Below are 23,316 nucleotides of genomic sequence, written 5' to 3' on the forward strand. Positions count from 1 at the left end.
CAGCCTCCCCATCTCAGCTGGTGCTCACTCTGTTTTTACGGCTTGTTGTTCTGGCCCCAGACCTCAGAGTCCTGGTAACGCCTCTCCTCTTCTCACTGCCTTCTGTATCCATCCCAGCTGAGAAACGCCACTGCCCCAGTACCTGCAGGGTCCGGCCCGCTGCCCACCTCTGCTGGATGCCGCTGTCTTAGTCAGCTTGGGCTGTCACGACAGAGACCGCAGAGTGAGTGGCTGAACAGAAGTGTATTTGCTCATAGTTGCAGAAGTTGAAAGTCCAAGGTCAAGGTGGCGTTTCTGGAGGGGCCCCTCTTTCTGTCTTGCAGATGGTTCCTCCTTACTGTGTCCTCTCTGTGCTTGGGGGAGGGGAGAGAGGCGAGGAGGGAAGAAGGAGATGGAGGCAGGTTTGCTGTCTCTTCCTCTTGTTATAAGAACACCAGTTGTATGAGTCTGTTCTCACGCTTCTGATAAAGACATATCTGTGACTGGGTAATTTATAAAGGAAAGAGGTTTAACGGACTCACAGTTCTACATGGCTGGGGAGGCCTCACAGTCATAGCGGAAGGTAAATAAGAAGCAAAGTCACATCGTACATGGCAGCAGGAAAGAGAGCTTGTGCAGGGGAACTCCTGTTTATAAAACCGTCAGATTCTGTGAGATTTATTTACTACCACAGAATAGTATAGGGGAAACCACCCCATGATTCAGTAACCTCCCACTGGGCCCCTCCCATGACACATGGGAATTGTGGGAGCTACAATTCAAGATGAGATTTGGGTGGGGACACAGCCAAAACATATCACCAGTCCGTGGAGCCAGGTGTGGGGGCTCACACTTGTGATCCCAGTGCTGAGGCGGGAGGATCACTGGAGGCCAGGAGTTTAAGACCAGCCTGGGCAACCTCTTTTAAAGTTAATTACCTCCCAGCAGGCCCTGTTTCTGGTACAGTCACCCTGGAGGTTCAACACAATCCAGCCACCATGTCACCCAGGTCACTGCAGTAACCTCTTAGCTGGCCTCTGTGCCCCAACCCAAAAGGTCCATCTCAAAGGAGACTCCAGGGTGACCCCTAAAACCCAAGTCCAGTCACGTTACTCCTGGGCCTCACACCTGCAGCAGCTCTCCGAAATACTTAGGATAAACGCTGATGTCCTTACTATGGTCTACAGGGCCCCAGAGCAGGCACTGGCAAACTGCTGCCACCTGCTTCTGTATGGCTTTCCAGCTCAGCACAGTGGCTGTGGTTTGCAGTAGTTGGGGAAAGAAATCAAAAGAATAAATTGTGGTACATGACAATGATATGAAATTCGTATTTCAGTGAGCACAAATAAAGCCGTGTTGGGTCATAGCCATGCCTGTTTGCTCAAATGTTATCTGTGGCTGCTTTCCTGTGACATCGGCAGAATTCAGTAGTTGTGATGAGACCTACATAATTCGCTCGATTTTGTCTCTTGGCCCACAAAACTTAAACGATCTACTGTCTGGCCCGTGGCAGTGGAACTTTGTTAATCCCTATGTGGCCTTCTTTCTCTGCTACCTCTTTGCCCACCAGGCTCACCCTCCTTCCCTCCACTCCAGCCACACTCAGTCCCTGCCGTTCCTCTAGCACACTAGCCCCAGGGCCTTTGCACCAGCCATGCCCTCTGCCTGAGTGCCCTTCCTCTTCCTGCATTTTGGCCTTCCTTCAAGCCTTTGCTCAGACCTCAGCTTCTCAGTGTGGCCGTCCCGTTCAGCCTAACGGTGCATGTTTCCTCCACCTCCACAGTTCCTCTTGTCTTGTTTCCATTTTCCGTAGCAGTTATCTGCATCGGCGTAGCAGTTATCTGCATCGGACACATTTCTTTTTCTTTTTTTGAGACAGAATCTCGCCCAGTCACCCAGGCTGGAGTGCAGTGGCGTGATCTCAGCTCACTGCAATTGCCGCCTCCTGGCTTCAAGTGATTCTTGTGCCTCAGCCTCCTGAGCAGCTGGGATTACAAGCACTTGCCACCACACCTGGCTAATTTTTGTATTTTTAGTAGAGAAGGGGTTTCACCATGTTGGTCAGGCAGGTCTTGAACTCCTGACCTCAGACGATCTGCCCGCCTCGGCCTCTCAAAGTGCTGGGATTACAGGTGTGAGCCACCGTGTCTGGCCCATAGGACACATTTCTTACTGATACGGTTTGGCTGTGTCCCCCCCCAAATCTCATCTTGAATTGTGGCTTCCATAATTCCCACGTGTTGTGGGAGGGACCCAGTGGGGGATAATTGAATCATGGGGGCAGTTTCCCCATACTGTTCTCATGGTAGTGAATAAGTCTCATGAGATCTGATGGTTTTATAAGGGGAAACCCCTTTTGCTTGGCTCTCATTTCTCTCTTGCCTGCCATGTAAGACACGCCTTTCACTTTCCGCCATGATTGTGAGGCCTCCCCAGCCACTTGGAACTGTGAGTCCATTAAACCTCTTTTTCTTTATAAATTACCCAGCCTAGGGTGTGTTTTTATCAGTAGCATGAAAAACGAACTAAGGCACTTACTGTATTTGTTTCCTTGTCCATGCACCACTGCGGAACTGTGAGCTCCCAGAGCGCACGGATGTGTGCCCAACACCGAGATCAGAATGGGTGCTTCGTAGTGCTCAATACATTATTTACTGAATGCCTTAATGTAGAATGAATAGCCACGAAGTTCAGGTGCTAGGAGCAGTATGAAAGTCATAGAGCAAATGCTTTAAGAAACTGTAGCATACACCAGGAAATGCAATTCTTTAGTTAGATACCTTCTCTTTTGGGTATAAAAGTTATGTTCAGTGCCGTAAATCGGCAACTTTCAGTGATTTGTTTTTCAAACAAGTGGCTTTTTATCTTTACCTCTTGACGGTGAGTGTCTCTCCATGTGTGAAGTATTTTCTCCCCTCATATCTGTGAAGTCCTGCTTGTAAGTGTTTTGGCTATGAAATATTTCATGGGGAATTTGAGCACTGGAATTCTTGGTCGTTAGTTAGGTGGGTCTTACCACATTTGTCAGAAAGGAATGCATCCATCGAGTTAGTTGACCATCTACAAGTTGCCGTCTTGGCACAGGCTCCCACCCATCAGAATGACACACTGGTGACTCTGGTTTCTTCAAGCATCCCTGAGATGAAGAATGAAAAAACTGTCGCGGAGCAGCTGGATCTTGCTAGAAGCTCTCCAGCCATGCGATTAATTTGCTCATGTTTTTTTTCTTTTAAGATAAATATATCAGAATTGAGGCATATTTCTGAACCTGGCTTCAGGAATGGAATTAAAAACAAATTAGTTCAGATGTATCATTCCTCCCACTGGCGTATATGAAAAGAGTAGTGTGGCTCTTGCCTGTAATACCGGCACTTTGGGAAGCCAAGGTGGAAGGATTGCTTTACTCCAGGAATCTGAGACCAGCCTGGGCAACATAGTGAGACCCCATCTATAAAAATATATATATTTTTAATTAGCTGAACATGGTGGTGTGCACCTATAGTGCCAGCTACTCGGGAGGCTGAGGCAGGAGGATCCTTTGAGCCTGGGAGGTTGAGGCTGCAATGAACCATGATTATGCCAGTGCACTTCAGCATGGGCAACAGAGTGAGACCCTGCCTCAAAAAGCAAATGCTTGTTACTCTCCTCTTTATGCCAGTTCCTTTAGGTTGCACTTTCATGCTTCTTTTTTATTTTTATTATCATTTTTTTTTTTGAGACGAGTCTCGCTCTGTCCCCCAGGCTGGAGGGCAGTGGCGCCATCTCGGCTTACTGCAACTTCCGTCTCCTGGGTTCAAGTGATTCTCATGCCTCAGCCTCCCAAGTAGCCGGCCACAGGCGGGCGCCACCACGCCCAGCTAATTTTTGTATTTTTAGTAGAGACAGGTTTCACCATGTTGGCCAGGCTGGTCTCCAACTCCTGACCTCAATCAAGCGATCTGCCTGCCTCGGCCTCCCAAGGTGCTGGGATTACAGGCGTGGGCCACTGCGCCCAGCCTCATGTTTCTTTTGACAGATAACATTTAATAGTAATAAATAAGTGGTAATAAGTAATAAATAATAATTGAGTGCTTTCCGCGTTCCAGGAGCTGTGCTGTTTTGCATTTCACACCCCTCATCTTCATTTATATTATTATTCTTATTATCCCCATTTTGCAGATGAGGAAAGCCAGGCCCAGGGAGTTTGTAACCACCCCAAGGCTGTACAACTGACATCCAGAGAGCAGAATTTTGCCACATGTGAAGATTCTAGCTAATCCTAAAATCTGTTCTTCACCAGACGATGCCCGCCCTTCCAGCTTGTCGTGCAGCACGGCATTATCTGGTAGCCACCATTTGTATCCTGGCATCATTTATCTTCTCCCTACCTTGTTGCCAAGGCAAGTGTGGGTCCCTAATGGATGGAAACACCAGTTATTCAAGACACCCTAAGGGAGACCAGAAGGAAAGCGACATTTAAGAAATGTCGCTTTAAGCATTTTAGACTCATTCTCCATCAGAAACAGGGAGGTCTTTGAAGAGGCTGCTTTTGTAAAAATTGCCAGCTGTACCCGGTCAGCACATTTTTGTTGTCTAACATTTGTTCTCAACCAGCAATTAGTCAATGACTCTAGAATTTCAGCGCAGATCCGATGAGTATAGAGGACGCGGTGTACGCCCTGTGTTGCCATGGCGACGCGGCACGCACACCCTCCTCCCTAGGCTGCAGCGTGGTGGTGAACAGCACTCGGTTGCTTAATGCTGTCTGCAGACACTAAGATGTGTTTGCCTGGTGGAATTACAGCGCTTTTCTTTCTACTGTTTAAGAATTTTCTACACTTTATCCAATTAGTATGTGTTTTATAAGGAAAACAACAAAACAAGCAAACATGTCTGTAGGTCTGCAGAGAAGAGTTCTTGTAAACAGTGTTCAATAATCATGGTTCCCAAGATCGGCCATTTCCCCGGCCTTTCACAGATGAGAGGTGAGGTGTCTGCTCTGGCCAGTGGCTTGCGTTCCATTGATCACCCTTGGCATTGCTTCACAAGTGTTTGCGGCTGCCCTTTTTTAACTCCTTGGTGAATGTGATGTAGGAGGCTGAAGAAAGGACTTCCGTTCTCCACAACAGCAGACGGCTGAGAGCCGATCGCGTATCTGTTCTTAAGGAAAGCAAAACCCGCTTGCCAGAGATGAGTATCCTTCACCCTGGAGCCAGCCTCTGGTAGATTTGGGGGCTTGGGGTGGCAGAAATGAGTTACTTGATTCAGAGACCAAGAAGTACTTCTGTGAAAGCATCATCTGGGCGTATGTTTGGAAAGTCTAGTATCACATCCATAATGAACCTTTTTTGAAAAAAGCGATTGGGCATCAGAATGAATCTTGCATGTCACTGATATTACGAAAGCCAATCCTTGGTCATAGAAGCATTCATTGGTGCCAGAACTTGAAAGAAAGGAGGAGCATGGCTTACTTTAAATTATAATTGTTTACCGTTGTTTACAAACCTGTTGGTGCAGTGGCTCACGCCTTTAATCCCAGCGCTTTGTGAGGCCAAGGCGGGTGGATCACCTGAGGGTCAGGAAATCCAGACCAGTGTGACCAACATGGCGAAACCCCATCTCTACTAAAATACAAAACAATTAGCCTGGCGTGGTGGCGCACGCCTGCAGTCCCAGCTACTCGGGAGGCTGAGGCAGGGGAATTGCTTGAGGCAGAGGCTGCAGTGAGCCGAGATCACCACTGCGCTCCAGCCTGATGACAGAGCAGAGCAAGACTCCCTCTCAAAAAAAAAAAAAATGCTTACCTTAAATTAAAATTGTTTACAAACAATTTTACAAAATTGTAAATTTTGTAAAATTACAAAAAAACTGTTTACAAACCTGTTTCACACACATTATCTCATCTGGCCCATGAGACTGTCAGGTGAGAAAAATGGGTATTAAATTATTGTTTACATCCCACTGACAAAAAACAGGCTCAGCTGAGTGAGGGACGTTTCCTGGATTCGTTAAGTGGCAGAGGTGGGACCACAGTGAGTTCCTTTGTTTCCAAATCCAGAGCCCCCCTCCCTGCCCTGACCCAGGGCTGCCCCTAGACCATGCAGGGGAATCCTAGGTGGGAAATGGGACATTTTGTTGAAGCTCAATGCGTGATTTAGCCCACTAGTACTTGGGTTCTAATATTCCATTGTGTGCTAATAACAGTGTACTTGAATCAAACTTTACCTTATATTCATGTAATCTCGCAGTTATGTGGAAATCTAGCTATTATACAGAATAATATTAACCTACCTTTAGGACTCCCCACAGCAACAAGCAAACTCACAGAGCCCTGGGCAGGAAGAGAGCTGTTCTGACTTCAGGTAGCCTTGCCAGGAGCCCATTGGCCTGGGTATCCACTGTTAGCGGATGGAGATTGATTTGGGGTACCTTTCTCGGCCTTTACCTTGTCTGTCACCTGAAGGGGGCTAGACCCCAAGCCTTGTAAGGCCCCCTTCAGCTGGCACACACAAGAGGACAGCTTTGGGCCTCCACCAAGGACTCTGGATCCCACTTTAAGTGCGGGCTTGGGTGTGGGAAGCTGCAGGCCAGCCTCAAGGGCAGCCTCCTGGAGGTGGAAGGGCAGCGGGGTGGGGGACTGCTGTGCTGGTGGAAGGCTCGGATTCCCAGACCCCAAGTCACTGTCGGGGAACATTCTTTGAGGTTTAGTAGTATTTTAGGATTTTTTAAAGGATAGATAATATCTAGATGTTGTGTTCTACCAAAACAAATATTGTTCTTTTGAAAATATGTTAGACCAAAAAAATGCATCTAGATCTTCAAGTTTTGACTTGGAAGTGCCTCGAGTGAGTGAGTGCCTGCTGTGTCTCAGACACGAGGCGGCTGCTGAAGAGCTTACCCCGACTTCATAGCGTCCTGTCTCAGAGCGTAGGCAGGTTGGCATCGTCTGCATGTTGACTGGGTCGTTTTTAGCTTTGCTCACTTTTCATTTTGGGCTTCACAGAGTGATGCCTCTGGAGCATCCCCTTGCGGAGCCTCAGCATCTCTTCTCTCCTTGGCCCACGTCTAGCAGCCCTTCATCTTGCAGGGAAAGTGTGTTGGCAAACATGCTGGAGACTGTCAGAATCAGAGCAGGCTGGATCCATGGCCGTATTCTGTAAAATTCCATTGTATCTTCCCCCCCACCCCCATGTAATCTGGCTCTGGGAGGAAACCTGCTGATTGGAGACCAGCTGAGAGGGCTTGGCTAGGATTCCGTGGGGTGGGGCCTTCAGGAGGTGGAGCTGCTCCAGGCCATGGAGACCTGGAGATGCTCAGGGAGGGAGTGGTCAGGCCCCGGGTTCCACAGCAGCGGCCTCCCTGGCCCAGCGTTGGACTGGGACCCTCTGCCTCTCCCAGTGAGACCAACCCTACTCTCTGAATGGATGGGAGGACGTTGGGGAGCTGATGATGTCCAGAGAGGTTACAAGACTGGGGAATGCATCCAGGGTCCCAGGCCCAGGAAACAACAGAGCCAAGACAGGAACGAGGTCTCTGGATTCCAGAGGCCCTGCTGCTACTTGGCCTCCAACCAAAAAATTGTTCTTGTCCTTACTTTCTTAGTAGGGGAGAGAGGAGCGATTTTCCATGGAATATATCTGATGGCGGGCCTTGAGATCAGTCTGTCGGAGGCCTGGGAGATCAGGGGACAAGGGTGAAATTCAAATAGATTGTCCGAAGGTTTGAGCTGGCATGACCCAACTTTGGCCATAAAACCTTTCAGCTTGTTCTTGACTTCCCCCCAATCCCTAATACCCCCAACCATGCAAACAATAGTACTGGGAATAATAGTTGTAGAAGTAGTAATAGTAATTACAGAAGAGCACATTTAAGAGACCATGGAGGGAGGAAGGAGGCAGCGGTCAAGTTCTGCATTTTTACACAGAGCTTTGTCACTGGGAAGGGTGCTTATCACAGGGGACTGGTGAATTTGTTTTGTTCTTGCCTTATTTTTGGCAGTTTTCTTTCTTGATGGTCAGGAGAGTTTGTGACCAGGTCCTAGTGAGGCAGCTTTCTGAGCACTTTTTCTTGATCACTGATGATGACCGTAAACAAGCCGTGGGAACATAAGGAAAAGCGGACGTGGCCACTGGTGGTGCTTGGAAGAGAACACAATGAAATTGAGTCCCTAGCATGAGAAGTCCCTATTGAAATGGCCAGAGGACATGGAGACATGGGGCACGGAGAGCTTCGGAATGAGCAGGAAGCCTCCACAACCGGTGGAGAAACTAGCAAGGTCTGCTGGGCACGATCATTCGAGATTCCAAGACATAAGAACTAGGGGCTGGGCTGTGGAAGAAGCATGAGAGGCTGTGGGGAAGGCAGGCTGGGTGTGCTGTGGTCATAGGCAGCCTACACGTCTTGAGTTTTCGGTAGAGAAGGCCTCCTCCTCGCTCTGACCCCAGACCTACATGCGTGCTGAGGATGGCAGAGGGGCTCCTGCCTGTCTCAGTGCCCTGGGGTCCCGGGCTGGGGAACCATCCTTATTGTAAACGTCCCTGGTTCTGTACCGGAGGGACAGGAGCCCTGGAGGTCTTCTGTTGGCCGTTGCATGCTCTGGCTCAGAAGTTATGTGGCCACTTTCGCTCCCATCTCACAGGCCAGCAAGTGTAGCAGGAGGCTGTGGGCATACGTGGCTCTTGGCAGGATTGAAGGCGCAACTCTTGGCTTTGTGTTTCAGAGGTGGGTAAATGGAGTCTTGCTCGCCGGGTGCATGAGGTGAAGTCACTGGGCTGGGTGCAGGGAGTGAGTGGCCGGCCACCTTGGAATACCTGACGTCTCCTTCCTCAGGGACAGTTTGGCACTGGGCGACAGCTCCATTTAGCTAGGGTGGGATAATTGTAAAGTTGTCAGCAGCAGTGCTTTTCCTGCATTTGTCCCGACTGTGCAGGGCCAGCACTTTGAGCTCCGAGTTACAGATACGGTGACAGGCTTGTCTCCACCTTTGGAGTAAGCTCCAGCCCGGCTTCTGGCTTCTGCTCTGTGTTGACTGCTACCTGATAGAGCCACAGTCATCCTGTGTGCCTGCTTGAGTCTGCACCCAGCACGGCTCTGGCTTCTTAGTTGGCCAGGCGGGATCTGCTGTGCCCTGATACCTGGTCATCTTGGAGTCCACCGTGCATTTGTCCGCTTGGGCCGCCGTAACAAAATACCAGATGCTGGGTGCCTTAAACCGCAGAAATGCGTTTTCTCACAGTTCTAGAGGCTGAAGTCCAAGATCAGGGTGCTGGCACGGTTGGGCGCTGGAGACACTCTTGTCCCGGCTTCTAGACGTCCACTGTCTTGCTATCCTCACGTGGTGCAGAGCATGCCAGCTCTCTGCTATCTCTTTTTATAAGGGTGCTAATCCCATCATGAGGGCCCCATCCTTATGACCTTGTCCGACCCTGATTACCTTCCAAAGACCCCACCTCAGATACCATCGCATTGGGGGCTACAGCTTTAATATATGAATTTCAGGAGAGCTCAATACAGCCCATAGCACAGTGCTTCCGCACACATCCACAATGCAGACCCGCCGTCCTCAAACGCCCTGTGCTCCTGTGAGCTCCCTGACCTGGAGCTGAGACCCCGGGCTGGGGAGGAGGTGCGCTAAGACTAGGCCACAGGCGTGCTCTGGTTCAGAAAACTCTTGCAGGCACTGCTTCCTGCCTTGACACCACCCCCTGCCCTCAACCTTCTCATTCTTTTCCTGTAGCCCAGTTTTGTTTCAGCTGTCCCCTGCCTGTGATCCTTTTCAGCCTCTCTGAAGAGCCACCCAGTGGGATGGTTGACTGACGTTAGCTTGGCTTTCTTCCCAAGGCACCGTCTTCTGCACTGAAACTGTGCACCATGACCTCCAGCAGCCTGCTGACTGCCTGCCTGTGTCCCCGTAGCCCAGTCAGCTCCCTGAGTGCGCCAGTGTGTTGACCTTACACTGCCCTGAGGGGAGGACTCTGCCCCACTGGGTCCTCCGCCTCTCACTTCATTTTGCCAGTTGAAATGTTCCCCCGCCCAGCGTAGGGACTACCATTTCCATGCCGTCTTGCCAGAGCATCTTCTCAGGCAGCTGCAAAGGTGGTCTTGGTTTGACTCCCTTTTGGCCCACATAACACTCTCCTTGGAGATGAAGAGTCTCCCTTTCAGATTGCAAGCCCCTTGAGGTCAGGATGCTGCAATGAATATAATAGAAAATGATGTTAATATTTCAAGGTCGTGGTCATCCTCAGTGCAGCCTTCCTATTTTCATAATGAATAGTTATCATTAAGGAGCTGATTTTTGGAGGAGTGGTTTGTCTGCATTTGCACACACCTGTGGTAACATGGGGTGGGTGGTTCTGATTCCTGCTTTGAGGTGGTGATTTAGGATGCCCATGTACTTCCCTGTGGTGCCCAGGCCTGCAGATTACAGACGTGGTGTCATTGGAGAATCCCTCTCCATATGTGTCCTCTGAACAGGGAGCCCAGGGAGGCTTGGATCTTTTGATTGATAAGCAGGATAGTAAACCAATTGTGAGGAACGTTACATAGAGAAAAAAAACAACCTTGAGTTTCTGCTAGAATCTAGATTTCGTATAACTGTCTTCATTTCTTTAAAGAGCATTTGTCAATGATATTAATGATTTTCATTTATACCTTTGTAGGAGTTTTCATATAAATAGATGTACATAGGAGACAAAGGAATCCTTCCCTCCCTGTTCCAGTTGTGGAACATATGGTCACTGTTCTGTGACTGGGAGCATTGCTGTTTGGCGTGCTTGTGGGCATGGTTTAAGGGTTGAGACCACATCCTAAGCTGCGGTCACAAACCCGGCCCAGCGGCCTCCCTGCTAGGCAGTCCTCCATCAATATTGATGTTAATAATTATGTAAAATCATTCTGGTCTGCAGCCTACAGTCTCACTGGAGAACAATCAGACATGCTTTATTTTCTACTTGTAATCGTAATCTGAGTGCAATTTCAGGTCTTTGTTTTCCAGATGGCTCATTGTTTCACACGTTTTCTTCTCTCAGTGAAGCCCAGGTAATCTGCTGCTTGGGCGGGTTTGCTGCGCTGAAAGAGAGAGTGTACAGATTTTACGCCAGCACCTTTCATCTCAGGGGTGCTTGTGAATTGATTGCACCTCTCCTGTGGCGTGGAGGCGGTGCCTGGTTAAAGTGGGGCTCAGATGCCCCTTGGTTGCATTTAATGTGTGTGCATAATCAGAGGGCAAGGACAGCAGTAAATAATTTATGTCAGCTGGAGCCCTTGGCCCTGGTAATGAGATCTCAGGGGCAACGCCTAGAGTGCTGGACCCTTCCAGATGATCTATGAATTGGTCTTTGCCTTTGTACTTATTCAAACTGACAAATACGTACTTAATAGCTAATTGTGTTCAGGTGCTAAGGGAAAAGAACGTGACTGTGTGGGGGTCTTCCTGACTCCTTAGAACCTGCAAATGCGTGCAACTCATATAAGAACAGTTGTGATTCACATGGACTAAACCTGGGAATTCCTGACCAGTGCATCCAGCATCGCTTGAGGTGCAGTGGTCCTTCTGCATGGGGTGGCCAGCCAGCCGGGTGTGCCAAGTCCCACCCGGGCTTGCATGCTGAACGCCCGCCCGGCACCTGCTTCCAGGTTGGCCTGCCAGCTGATGTTGTGATCTTGGGCGGGGGAATGACCCCATGTCTCTGGATTCTGGCTTCTGCTTCCACGTGAAACTCAGCCCAGGTTATGTTTGTGGCCTTTTATCTCTCCATTGTGAGGCATCTCTGATGATGCCTAAGGATGTTCTTCTGATTTGGAGTTAACCTCTCTTTCCCAGGTGAGGTTAGCAAATAGATATAGATTGTAATGGGAGAGTTTTGCTGTTTTTTTGTGTTTTTTGTTTTTTGGGTTTTTTTTGTGGAAATGGAGCTCACGCTGTCGCCCAGGCTGGAGTGCAGTGGTGCGATCTCAGCTTACTGTAACCTCTGCCTCCCGAGTAGCTGGGATTATAGGCATGCACCACCATGCCCAGCTAATTTTTGTATTTTTAGTAGAAACTGGTTTTCGCCATGAAGGCCAGCCTGGTTTTGAACTCCTGGCCTTGAGTGATCCGCCTGCCTCGGCTTCCAAAAGTGCTGGGATTACAGGTCTGTGCCACTGCACCCAGCCACATTTAATGTTCTTTACCTGAGATTTTTGAGGCAAGCAGACCTGGGGATGTAAGCACCTTTTAATTTGGCAGCTTATTTGATAAGAAAATGGGTTATATCTTAAAATCCAAAGCTGTTTACACTTAATGCATATTTTGAGAGCTGTTACCCAAACCTTTTTGCTTCCTTCAATGAGAAGACATATATCTTTTTGAGTAGAAACTGTGGATTCAGAAACCAACAGAACTCTTCATTCTCCTTAAGGAGGTAGAGGCCAGGGAGAGTGTTTTTAGGTAAATAGTAAAGCCTTCTTTCCTCTCTCCCTTTATCTCCCCATTCTCCCTAAAAAAAAAAACTACAAGAAATTGTAAGGAAGAGAATAAAAGAGGAAATAAATCACAGGTAACTAGAAGCACTTTATTGCTATTATTCCAGGTGATCTGCTGATACATTAAAAGAAGGATTAATATAAACTGGTAATTACTTTAAAATATTCCTTTGTGAATGTGCCTAATTGGCGCGGCCTTCCCTATAGAACCAGGCTCCTCCTGCAGTTCCAGGAGAGGCTGTAATTAACAGTGAATTAGCATATAGCGGCTCTGTGCGGCCCGCAGGGTGGCCTTGTCCATCTGCTGTGTAGGGGACTTAGGTGACACCTGGCTAGCGGTAGCCTGCAAAAATGCTTTGTTAATGGGAATGTTGTGGATGAATCAGAATTCAGAATCTTTGGTATGTTTTTTTGTTTTGTTTTCCTTGTGTGGATTTTGGCCAAATACTCATAAAAGCTCTAAGTTTTCTTGCTTGGTATCTATTCATTTATTGATTCACCAAATATTGATTGTACATCTGTGAATGTGCTGGACACCCTACTGGTGCTGGTGAGCAGAAGCAGCCAAGGTCTTTGGCCTTGGGGGTCCTTGGAGTCTAGAAGGGATGGTGACATTGGCCAGAGTCACCCCATAATCATACAGTTAGCAGTGTGGTCAGTGTCACTTAAAGCTGGGAGGTGGCTGGTGCTGGAGCGTGTATAACAAAAGTGAGATCCAGAAAGGGCTCCTGGCGAGCGGGAGTTTTCTAGGGAGCTGCTGCTCTTGCTTCAGGTCTCAGATGGTGTAAGAGGGTGTGTCATCCCAGAGGAGCAGCAGCAAAGGGCCTGTGACTGGCTGGATGTATTTGGGGAGGGAAGAAGGCAGTTGTAGCTCAAGGGAGAGAGAAGGCAAGGAGAAACATGGCAAGCGGGGGTGGAGGGTGGCTTTGCCCTTTAGCCCGTGAGCAGTGGAAGGTCATTGAAGGCTGTCTGGTGTAAAATCTGTTATCAGTTTCGCTTCCATCCGGAGCACCCAGGCCTGCAGGAGTGTGGGCTGGCTCTCTACCCCCATTGCAGATTGACTTACGGTTTGGGGTGTGCCAGGCTCAGGGACAGGCCCCTTTTTCCACACGCTTAGGGAAGATGTTAGACTGGCTAACTCAATATTCTCCATGAATTCTTTTGTGTGAAATAGAACACAATGTTGGGTACCAAGAGGGTGCTGTGTTTTCCCATTTTCTTGGCCTCTTAGGGAATCAGTTTGATTCTGTGGCTATTAAATTAATGGTTTAGCAGAGATGTTTAGCTCTCTACTCAGCCCAATGCCATATGTGATATTTTACAACGAATTTGGTTTACTGGGGCTGACTTGAAAATAGTCGAAGTCCAAGTAAGCGTCTGCCTGTGTGTGGTGCGCTCAAATAAAGGAGGCAGTTCGAGTTGAGTGGTTTTCCTGGCGGTGCGGTTTTTAAAATTTCTAATAAAATGCAAATGATTACAACCTCTTCCGCGAAGAGCGCAAGTACGCGTGACTCCTCTGCGCAGGGAACGAGCAGCCTCTGCTCCTTCATTTGATTGCTATGACAACCCACAGAGGCGGGCGTTGTCACTTCCACTGCCAGCCAGCTTGCACGGTCCAGGGACGTCCCCAGCCTGGGTTGGGTCATCTAGGATCACGTGGTTGGGAGTCAGAACCAGACTTCAAAGGGCATGTGACTACAGCATCCATCCTCCCTGCTCTGCCTCGCACCGCCTTTTAATGGGCCCCACTGAGGAGCTTGCCAGTATTGTTAAAATTGGAGTGATCTAATACGACCAAAAGTTGGAATGATCCCATTCTTTACTCACAGCCTGAGCTGTTTTTTTTTCAAAGCATTATCTCACTACTGTTTGTAGGCAGAGAATTTATTAAATTTTGCCTAAATTTATCCATAAGCATGGATCAAATGCACATTTGGCATGAATCTCATCTCTGAGCCATTGCAACCTATTTTTTAATGCCAAGAGAAAGTATTTTAAGGAAGTGGGGTCAGCGTTCCTCTGCTCCCCTGACTTCACAGGATAGCTATGCATTTCGCCTCTCGGGGAGCTGGGTTGTTGTGAAACTAGGTCAAATTATTGTTTTTCTCTTTGTGCTCACAGCCATTCCAAAGTCAGAATCCTTTCCTCAAAAAATGAGTATTTTTTAGTGTTCATATATTCTTGGGATGGACTTCGAGGGCAGAAAATAAATGAAAGGGAATTACTTTGACAGCATCTGAACAACGGAACCCCTTCTGAACAGCACAAACATTTGTAGCAAAATTAAAAGACCAACAAAAATATTTATTACATGTAGAGCATTGTCTTCTGTATGTAAAGAGTTCTTACAAAACAATAAGAAAAACAGAAATTTCCTAACGAAAGGACATGGGCACAAAATTCATAAAAGAAGAAACAAAGGACCAATCAAGATGTAAATATATTTGGCTTTGTTGATTAAAGAAGAACAATTAAAATGACAGGTGACTTCTGGGCCAGGTGCCGTGATTTAAGCCTGTAATCCCAGCACTTTGGGAGGCCAAGGCAGGCGGATCACGAGGTCAAGAGATCAAGACCATCCTGACCAACATGGTGAAACCCTGTCTCTACTAAAAATACAGAAATTAGCTGAGTGTGGTGACGCACGCCTGTAGTCCCAGCTACTCGGGAGGCTGAAGCAGGAGAATCACTTGAACCCGGGAGGCAGAGGTTGCAGTGAGCCGAGATTGCGCCACTGCACTCCAGCCTGGCTACAGAGTGAGACTGCATCTCAAATAAAAAAAGAAGAAAAAAAAAAAAAAAAAAAAAAGAAAGTACAGGTGACCTCTTTCTTTTCATCTGGTTAAGTTCAGTGTTAAAAACAAGGCCCAGTGTTGGCGAAGGTGGTGGAAAATAGTTCCCCTTTTACGTTTAAGTGGGAAAAATGTAAATTGAGATAACCCTCTGGAGAGAAATTTGTCAAACTGTAATAAAAACCCTGACAATGTATTTGGCCTCTGACCTAGCAACTTCATTTCTACCTATCTTCTCTTAACCCTAGATTAATTAAACTCGTTAAATAAAACACATCGTGGGTATACAAAACTTTATAGGTTTCTGGCTTCTTGCCCCTCCTGCGGTTTCATTCTGTCCGGTTGTGTTCAACTGGAAAACGCTTGGTGCCTAGCACAGAGTAGACCCTTAATAAATGTTTCTGTCCTGAACAGATTTAAAAACAAATAGTGAAAACAAAATTCTGAATGCATGATTTAAAAAATCATTTGGTAGCTTAACTAACACTTAGGAAACGTACTTTTTTGTTGCCTCACTGAAGTGAGGAGGGGTGTACTTGTAATTTTTAAATGCCATTATTAACTTCCCTAGGGATGCTTGTAAAATGAACAAATGTGAATCTTTAATTTTTTTTTTTTTTAAGCTTCGAATGAGTTGAAAAGTCAAAGTCACATCAGCTCTCTAGGGATTGGGCTGGGCTCACATTTTATGAATTTGCAGTAAAGAAGGGAAACATTTGCTTTCATTTTTGGCATGCTGAAGTGGCCTTACCAGGGGATTGTGACTTTAATTGTAAGAATTAATTGTAATGTAGGGGGAAAAAATGTTGTTAAAACAGAAAACAAACACGTGTGAATAGACGAGGAACAGCAGTTAAAATAATAACTTTCAACAACTAGGTTAAAATGTCCAGAAAATTAGATTTTGTTAATGTTCAAAGCACAGCCAAGATGCTTTTTCTACAAACAATTTTTGAAAACATTTTTGATTTTTAAGAGGAAATTAGAATAGTGGTTGAAATCATTAAGCCCCAAATCAGCAGTGTGCTTGCTGTTAATTTTGTTGTTGTAAAGAACATTTGTTTTTGGCCTGGTGCGGTGGCTCACACCTGTAATCTGAGCACTTTGGGCGGCTGAGGTGGGTGGATCACCTGAGGTCAGGGGTTCGAGGCCAGCCTGGCCAACGTGGTGAAACTCTTGTCTATACTAAAAATACAAAAATTAGCCAGGTACAATGGTGGGCGCCTGTAATCCCAGCTGCTCGGAAAGCCGAGGCAGGAGAACCGCTTGAACCTGGGAGACGGAGGTTGCAGTGAGCCGAGATCCCACCACTGCATTCCAGCCTGGGCGACAGAGTGAGACTCTATCTCAAACAAACAAAAGAACGTTTGTTTTTGAGTTATAATCTCTATTTCTGTGACCTGGCTAAAAGTTTGGATAGAAACATGTCTTACATACATGAGTATTTTGTTTTTTGTTTTTAAAAACACTCCGAATTCAGATTTCTTTTATTAAGTAAGTGGATGCAGTACATAGTTTTGAGATATACATGCGTGCACTTTTGAATTTAAATACACACTGGGATGGCAGTTGGGGGACCTGAGTCTCCTTTGTGGTGGTGTGGGTTTGTAGGGGATGGCGAGTTAACCGAACTAAGTAGCTCACATTTCGTGGAGCATCAACCAAGAGTAGGCAACTTGTGTCATTTTGAGAAGCTCAGACTTGGAAGTTCTGCATCTGTATGTGATCGCGCACGTTTTGGAGGGTGGGATGTGTTCGGTCTTGGGCGCGTGCAGTTTCTGCTCCCTTTTGCTATTACTGCAGTGGTGATGTGTAACCCGTGATATTCATGAGTTGCTGTGATTTTTTTGTTTGTTTGTTTTGACCCAGAGCTCCAAATACGTGGGATGCTGGTAATTTCTGTGTTATCATTGCTAAACCACAAGAGCTGGAAAATGCCAGTAGGTTTTTGTAGGTGATTTTTGGGGAGCGGTTGATTTTCCTTGGCCTTCATCCTACTCTACAGAGTGGATGTGACTAGGTTCAGTTGTCATGGGGCACCTGGTCTGTTCCTGCAATTTGAAGCCCCTGTCTGTCCAGTTTAATTGGCCTCCTGCAGGTCTGGTCTTTTCTTAGTTTTTTTTCTAACCTTCACTTTCTGGTAGACCCATTTCACATGAGTGCAAAAAATTTTCAGTCTCAATTCAAGCATAAAGCTTCAAGTTAAGGATTTGTAGATGAAAAGGGTTTAGTTATTTTATCTTTTTATTAAGATCCATTATTAAGCTTACATTTAAATAATGTACCATAAAAGCTTAAAATTACAAGACTTTAAATTTTAATAGTGGCTACTAATAATTATTATTACTGAGCCCTTGTTATGTGGTATGTATAATCTTATGTAATCCTCAAAACAAAAGCAGAAATTAAAACCTGGATGGGTAGATGTGGTAGAGGTAATAATGGCCCCCAAAGATGTCCCGAGTCCTAATCCTTGAAACGTGTGAATGTGTGACCTTATGTTGGCAAAAGAAATTAAGGACCTTGCATTGGGAGATTATTCTGGGTTATCTGGATGGGTCTGTGATAATCACAGGGGTCTCTGTAAAAGGAGACAGTAAGAATGATATTTTGGGTCAGAGTCACAGAAGGAGATGTGAAGATGAAAGCAGAGGCTGGAGTGATGGAGCTATAAGCCAAGGAATGGGGGAGCTCTCTAGGAGCCGGAAAAGGCAAGGAAATGGACTCTATCTCAGAACCTCCAGGATCACAGCCCTAAGTCACCTTGATTTTAGCCCATATGGATTTTAGACCTTGGATGTAAGGTAAGAAATGTATGTTGTGTCAAGCAAGCCACCAAGTTTGTGGTTTGTTAGAGTAGTAATAGGGAACTCACGCAGTAAGGACAGGGCTATCCCCACTTTACCATGAAGGAAACCAACACTCAGAGAAGTTGAATGATTTGCCCGAGTTCACATCATGAAGTGGGGGAGCTGGGATCAAACCTGAGGCTGTTGGACCCTAGGATCTTGAGCACAGTCTCCAGCTGGAGGAGATTAAAGGCTCCATGTGGACGCAGCCCTTTCCCCCATGCCCACCCCTTTAGTTTCATGAGCATCCTGGGCTGGCTGCACTGGAAGGGGACAAGACTGCCAAGAGGCAGCCAGCTGCTGGAGGTCAGCAACACCAGCTTCGGTGACCGAGTTGCTGCAAACTGTCCCAGCAACTCAGGTGGGTGTCCAGCTCCTCTGAGAGGACAGGTGTGCGGGTGATTCTGCATTGCAGCAAGGGCCCCGTTCTACTATTTTCTGCAAGGTTTGTCCAGAGTGTGCGGCCAGACTATATGCTGGGCTTGGTTTTCCTGAGCCTGGGCTGCTGCTGGCCCCCCGATCCCGGGCCAGTTGTTCTTGGTGGCATGGCTGTCCTAAGGAGACCCGTGTTACTGTCTCTGTAGCTGCCTGTGCCCCCAGGTGTGGTGCTGCCTTCCTGGGCCTCTGCAGCACCTGCCCTTGTCCCCCAGGGACCTTCTTTGTCACAGCTGAAGTCCTCGCATGCTGGAGACTTGCCATTCTTAACCTGCAGGGCACGGATGCTGGCAATGGAACCGCCTTCCAGAAATCAGCAAATGCTGGGCTGTGCCTTCAAAGTATATCCAGGATGCAGTGGCTTCCTGGGCCACCTCAGCCATTAGCACCCTGGTCCTGGGCAGCAGCGTTGCTTGGTGGATTACTGCTCTCCTCTTCAAGCCGATGCTGCTACTCTCCTGGACAGTCCACTTGCCCAGCAGCCAGGGGCATCCCTCAGAACCCGGGTCAGGGTGTGATGTGTGACGCCCTGTGCCAAAACCTCCTTTGGCCCTCACCTTCTACCGCTCTCCCCTTGCATGGCTCTGCTGATCCTTCAGTGAAAGGCATGCTCCTCCCCCTTACGTGTCTGCACTGCTTCCTCTTTCTGGAAAACCTTCCCAGGGCCCTTGCAGCTCGGCGCTCACTTCCTTCAGCCTCACCTCCAGTGTCATTGAGGATCCTCTGTGGCACCTGGCCCTGCTCCCAGCCACAGCCCCTCCTGCTCACCTGCTTCCTATTTCCCCGTAAACCCCAGCTCCCTGACATGCCTGGTGTCTCTCTCTCCCCACTGGATGGAATATAAGGGCTTGTGTTTGCTGTGTCCCCAGCACCTAGACAGGACCCAGCTCATGCTAGGCCCCTTATCGATGTTCGTTAGGCATGCAGCTGAACAAGTGAATGAATGATGCTGATTTTGCTCTGGTTTCCTTCTAGTTGTGGGAAGTAATTCCCGAACTGCAGCCCTACAGCTTTTATTGGTGACAAGTTCTTGACTCCCCATCACCTCTGATGGAGAGGGCTGGCGTCCGTTGTGAGTTCAGGAGCCAGTGGGCTGCATCTGCATCTCGGCTCAGCTGCTGAAGTGGCTGGGTGGCCTTGGAGATCTACTTAATTTTTTTCCTTTTTTTTTGAGACCCAGTTTCACTCTTGTCACCCAGGCTGGAGTGCAATGGCACGATCTCGGCTCACTGCAACCTCCGCCTGCTAGGTTCGAGCAATTCTCCTACCTCAGCCGCCCGAGGAGCTGAGACTGCAGGCACCCGCCACCATGCCTGGCTAATTTTTGTATTTTTGGTAGAGACGGGGATTCACCGTGTTGGCCAGGGTGGTCTTGAATTCCTGACCTCCTGTCATCTGCCCACCTCGGCCTCCCAAATTGCTAGGATTAGAGGTGTGAGCCACCGCGCCCGGCCGATCTATTTAATTTCATTGTGCCTTGGTTTTTTCATGTGTTTCAGTAAAATGGGTGTGTTAACAGTCCCTACCTCCCAGAGTGGGTGGGAGGGTTATGCGAAGTCAGCTTTGGAACAGCATCAGGTACTTAGACAGGGCCGAATGAGCCAGAGCCTCTGCTGCTGTCGTTGGCGTTGTCACCATTCTTACCTCCTGTACCTACAAGGCCGTAACGAGAATGTGTCAAGGGCTCCCACCTAAACCATCAAGGGCCGTGTCATGTCTCTGATCTGGCTTCTCTGGCCACCGGCTGGGCTGACCCCAGTGGCCCCAGCCCATCATGCATTTGGAGCTCCTCTGACTCCTGAGGTCAGTGACCCTTCTGGTGTCTCCTACACAAGGGACGGTCATTCCCTGAGCCCATTGTTCACGCGTTAGAAGTTGGAGTGCCTGCTCTCTGCCCTGGGTTTATGTCGGAAGGATTTGAAGATGGAAGAGGCACAGCAGTCACTTGGGAGGTATTCCCAGTCTAACAGGAGAGGGCACATGGCAGTAACCCCCTGGGAGCAGCCGCTGATATTCCGGCTCTCTGCAGTTGGGTACGAGTGGAGGGGGGGTGCGATCTGAAGGGAGTGCCACACAGACCCCTGCCCACTCAGAACAGCGGCCGCTGTGTGGATGTTACTGATGGCCTCTTACAGACTCTGTCCTTTTTGTTGTCGCTGATGGAGCAGAATTTTAAATGCATGCCTCTAGCTAGTGGTCAGCTTGCTACTGTCCAACCTAAGATCATATTCAGCACTTTAGGATGCCTTCGTCTTGTCTTGTTGTGTTTTGAATAGGTTACATGCAGACATCCAAAATAAACTTTTTTTTTTTTTTTCTTCTGTACAAGATTAGATTTAGTTAAAGTAGCTTAGGTTAAAAGCTGCTGTTCTTCATGCTCTTCCCAGTTTTGGGAAAGGAACCCGTCGTCTTTGCTTCCTGGGAATGGTCACAGTCACCCCAGCCCTCCCGCTGGCTTTGTGGTGTGCTCGCAGTGGGATGGACTGTCAGCAGGTCCTGGGATGAGTCTCTGGACAGCATTAGTGGTCTGTAGCATTCTCATCCTTCAGAGCTCCCTCAGCTTCTTGACGGCCACACTGCTCATGCCTGTCTGCCCATGTCACTGGGGTGATGAATAGGTCTAGACCTGGTGCCTGGACTCAGTCTGCAGAGACAGGTGTCTGGGATCTGAAGACAGCAGTTGAGGACAGTGTTGGCTGTCGCTATGTTTCCTTTAACTGAACCCCCGTGTCTCAGTTGCTCCTCTTCTTGCACTCAGTACGTGAGCTTTAACACTATAGCCAGCGTCAGTTTTGAGAACCCGACGTGCGAAATTGGAGCCCTGGCTGGATCAGAAGCACATGGTTCGGTGGACACTCTCAGAGGTGCTGTGGATCACTTGGACCACAGTAGCTAATGTTTGTAGCACACTCACACATGCCCGACTCTCTTAGCACTAAGCCTTTTACCCAGGCTCTGTTATACTGTGAGACTTCAGGGCAGGCACACATATCACTTCCTGCACACACACTGGACAGTCATTGTAGAAAGTAAATTATGATGTTAATCGTCTGTTCTCGGAGTCAGCATTGCTTCACGGTCCTATTGGCATGAGAGTCACGTCCCCACTATTCCCACCTGCACACTGGAGGGAAGCAGGAGGGGAAAAAGTCAACAGCAATGACTGTCACTGAACCTAAGTTTATTCTGGGTTGAGAAAAGTGGATGAGGTTAGAAGCTAACTTGGACATTCTTTTGGGGGGAACAGATATCTCTCTTGCAGCTCATTTTCCTGTGGATTGCCTGATGTTCTCCAGGCTGCTACAGCTATGATATTTTTAAATCAATGGGCCTTTCCTTTCGTTTTGAACTTTCAATACAGCTGCAGAAACAATGCCTCTGAATGGATGGACTGTTTTGGAGATTTATGCATGTTCTGCAGGCTGACCTCTGCTTGTTGATTGTATTATAGCATGTGGGGCATATCAAATGAATCTGGGCGTTAGCCTACAAATCAAGATTCGCTTTGTCTCGTTGTGTCAATATCAGCAAACCACATTTTGGGGATGGAAAACTAGTTAATTTGGAGATGGTGGGTTATTAGACTTCACTTGTTCGGCACGTGGTGGCTTTGAGATTTGCTGCTTTAAGGTTTCGGGATGACACGAGCCAGGAGGTCGAGTATGTTTGTTTCAGCCCCTCTGGCTCAGCGCTTCTCTGTTCCTGTTCCTGTACTGCTGGGCCTTTACTGTATGGTGCTCCCACGCCGGCTGCTGAAGCTGTGGACCTTTGAGCCAGGCTGCAGATGCATGGTAGGTCAGGGTGCTGTGCTGCAGGTCTGTGATGCAGTTGCAACGTATTTCTTGACTTTTGGATCTTCACTCCTCCCCTCATTTTGGATGTTTTCTCAGAATGAATGATGCATCTCTGCTTTCAGCCTCTCTAAGCCATTAATTTACATGTCAGATTTTTTTGAGTATTGTAGTGTTTTTCAGTATTTATAGAATGCTTAGTATTTGTAATGCAACAAAAGGTCAGAATTAATAAGGTGTAGTGCCCAAGAGGAATATTTTGTTTCCATTTTCAAGATGATTCCAATTTGAGCTGTCTCCTGGAGAAGTTGGATCCATCTGTGTTTCTAAGTGTGCTCGTAAGCAGTCTTGGGGGATCTGTCACTGCTTACGACTCATAGGAAAACACCAAAATAAGGCCAACCTGCTCCCAGGCTGAATCCAGGAAAGCCAGTGGCCAAATATCAGCTCTGCAGCCACCATTACAAGTGAGACTTTGTGAAAGGAAACTTCTCACCGTTAAACGTACCTTGTATCTTAATTGTTGAATGTACAGGATGGTTCAAATACTAAAAACTGGAGGGAAGACCATGATGGATGTCATTTCTCCCTGATTGGACATTTTACCATATTTGCTTTCTCTATATGTTGTGCATGTTGACGTTTATGGAAGAAGCCCCTGCCGAGACAGTGAAGTCCCCTTGCCCCCTCCTCTGCTCTGTTGAAGACGGTCTGTCTTTCCCGTCGGATCTCTTTCCTCCGCTGACAGTCGATGGTGCTGTGTGTGTGTGTGCGGGGAAGCACCTACGGTGGTCGCCTGCTGCAGATGTCCTTCAGCGGTTGGAATGGAAAAACAGTTGTTCTGCTGCCTGTTGCTCTGGTTCTTTCATTTTACCTGCTCTAGAATATTCCATTTAGAACTTAAAATATTTTGTTATTTAAATATAGCCTTTTCTGTTCTGTGTGCCATAAAGTGTATGTGCATGTGCGCTGGCGTTGTAATGTTTATGCTTGTGCGGAGGGTGGAGGAGATTCTGATTTTGCCAG

General features: G+C 47.7%; 1 protein-coding gene across 7 annotated transcripts in view; it reads left to right on the forward strand.

Moving 5' to 3' along the window:
* The window catches only part of LOC105473862 (ArfGAP with GTPase domain, ankyrin repeat and PH domain 1), a 644,177-nt gene that overhangs the window by 109,278 nt on the left and 511,583 nt on the right, over positions 1–23,316 (forward strand). Inside the window, exon 1 of one of the 7 annotated variants that reach the window (XM_071073624.1) lies at positions 15,228–22,290. The exons of the other annotated variants lie outside the window; for them this stretch is intronic. Coding sequence (XP_070929725.1) covers positions 22,284–22,290 — 7 coding nt within the window. The 5' untranslated portion in view covers positions 15,228–22,283. Of the gene's footprint in view, positions 1–15,227; positions 22,291–23,316 lie in introns of those variants that run through there. 7 annotated transcript variants of the gene reach the window in all.

This window comes from Macaca nemestrina, chromosome 11, assembly GCF_043159975.1.
Source record: "Macaca nemestrina isolate mMacNem1 chromosome 11, mMacNem.hap1, whole genome shotgun sequence".
In the NCBI taxonomy this organism is placed as follows: domain Eukaryota; kingdom Metazoa; phylum Chordata; class Mammalia; order Primates; family Cercopithecidae; genus Macaca; species Macaca nemestrina.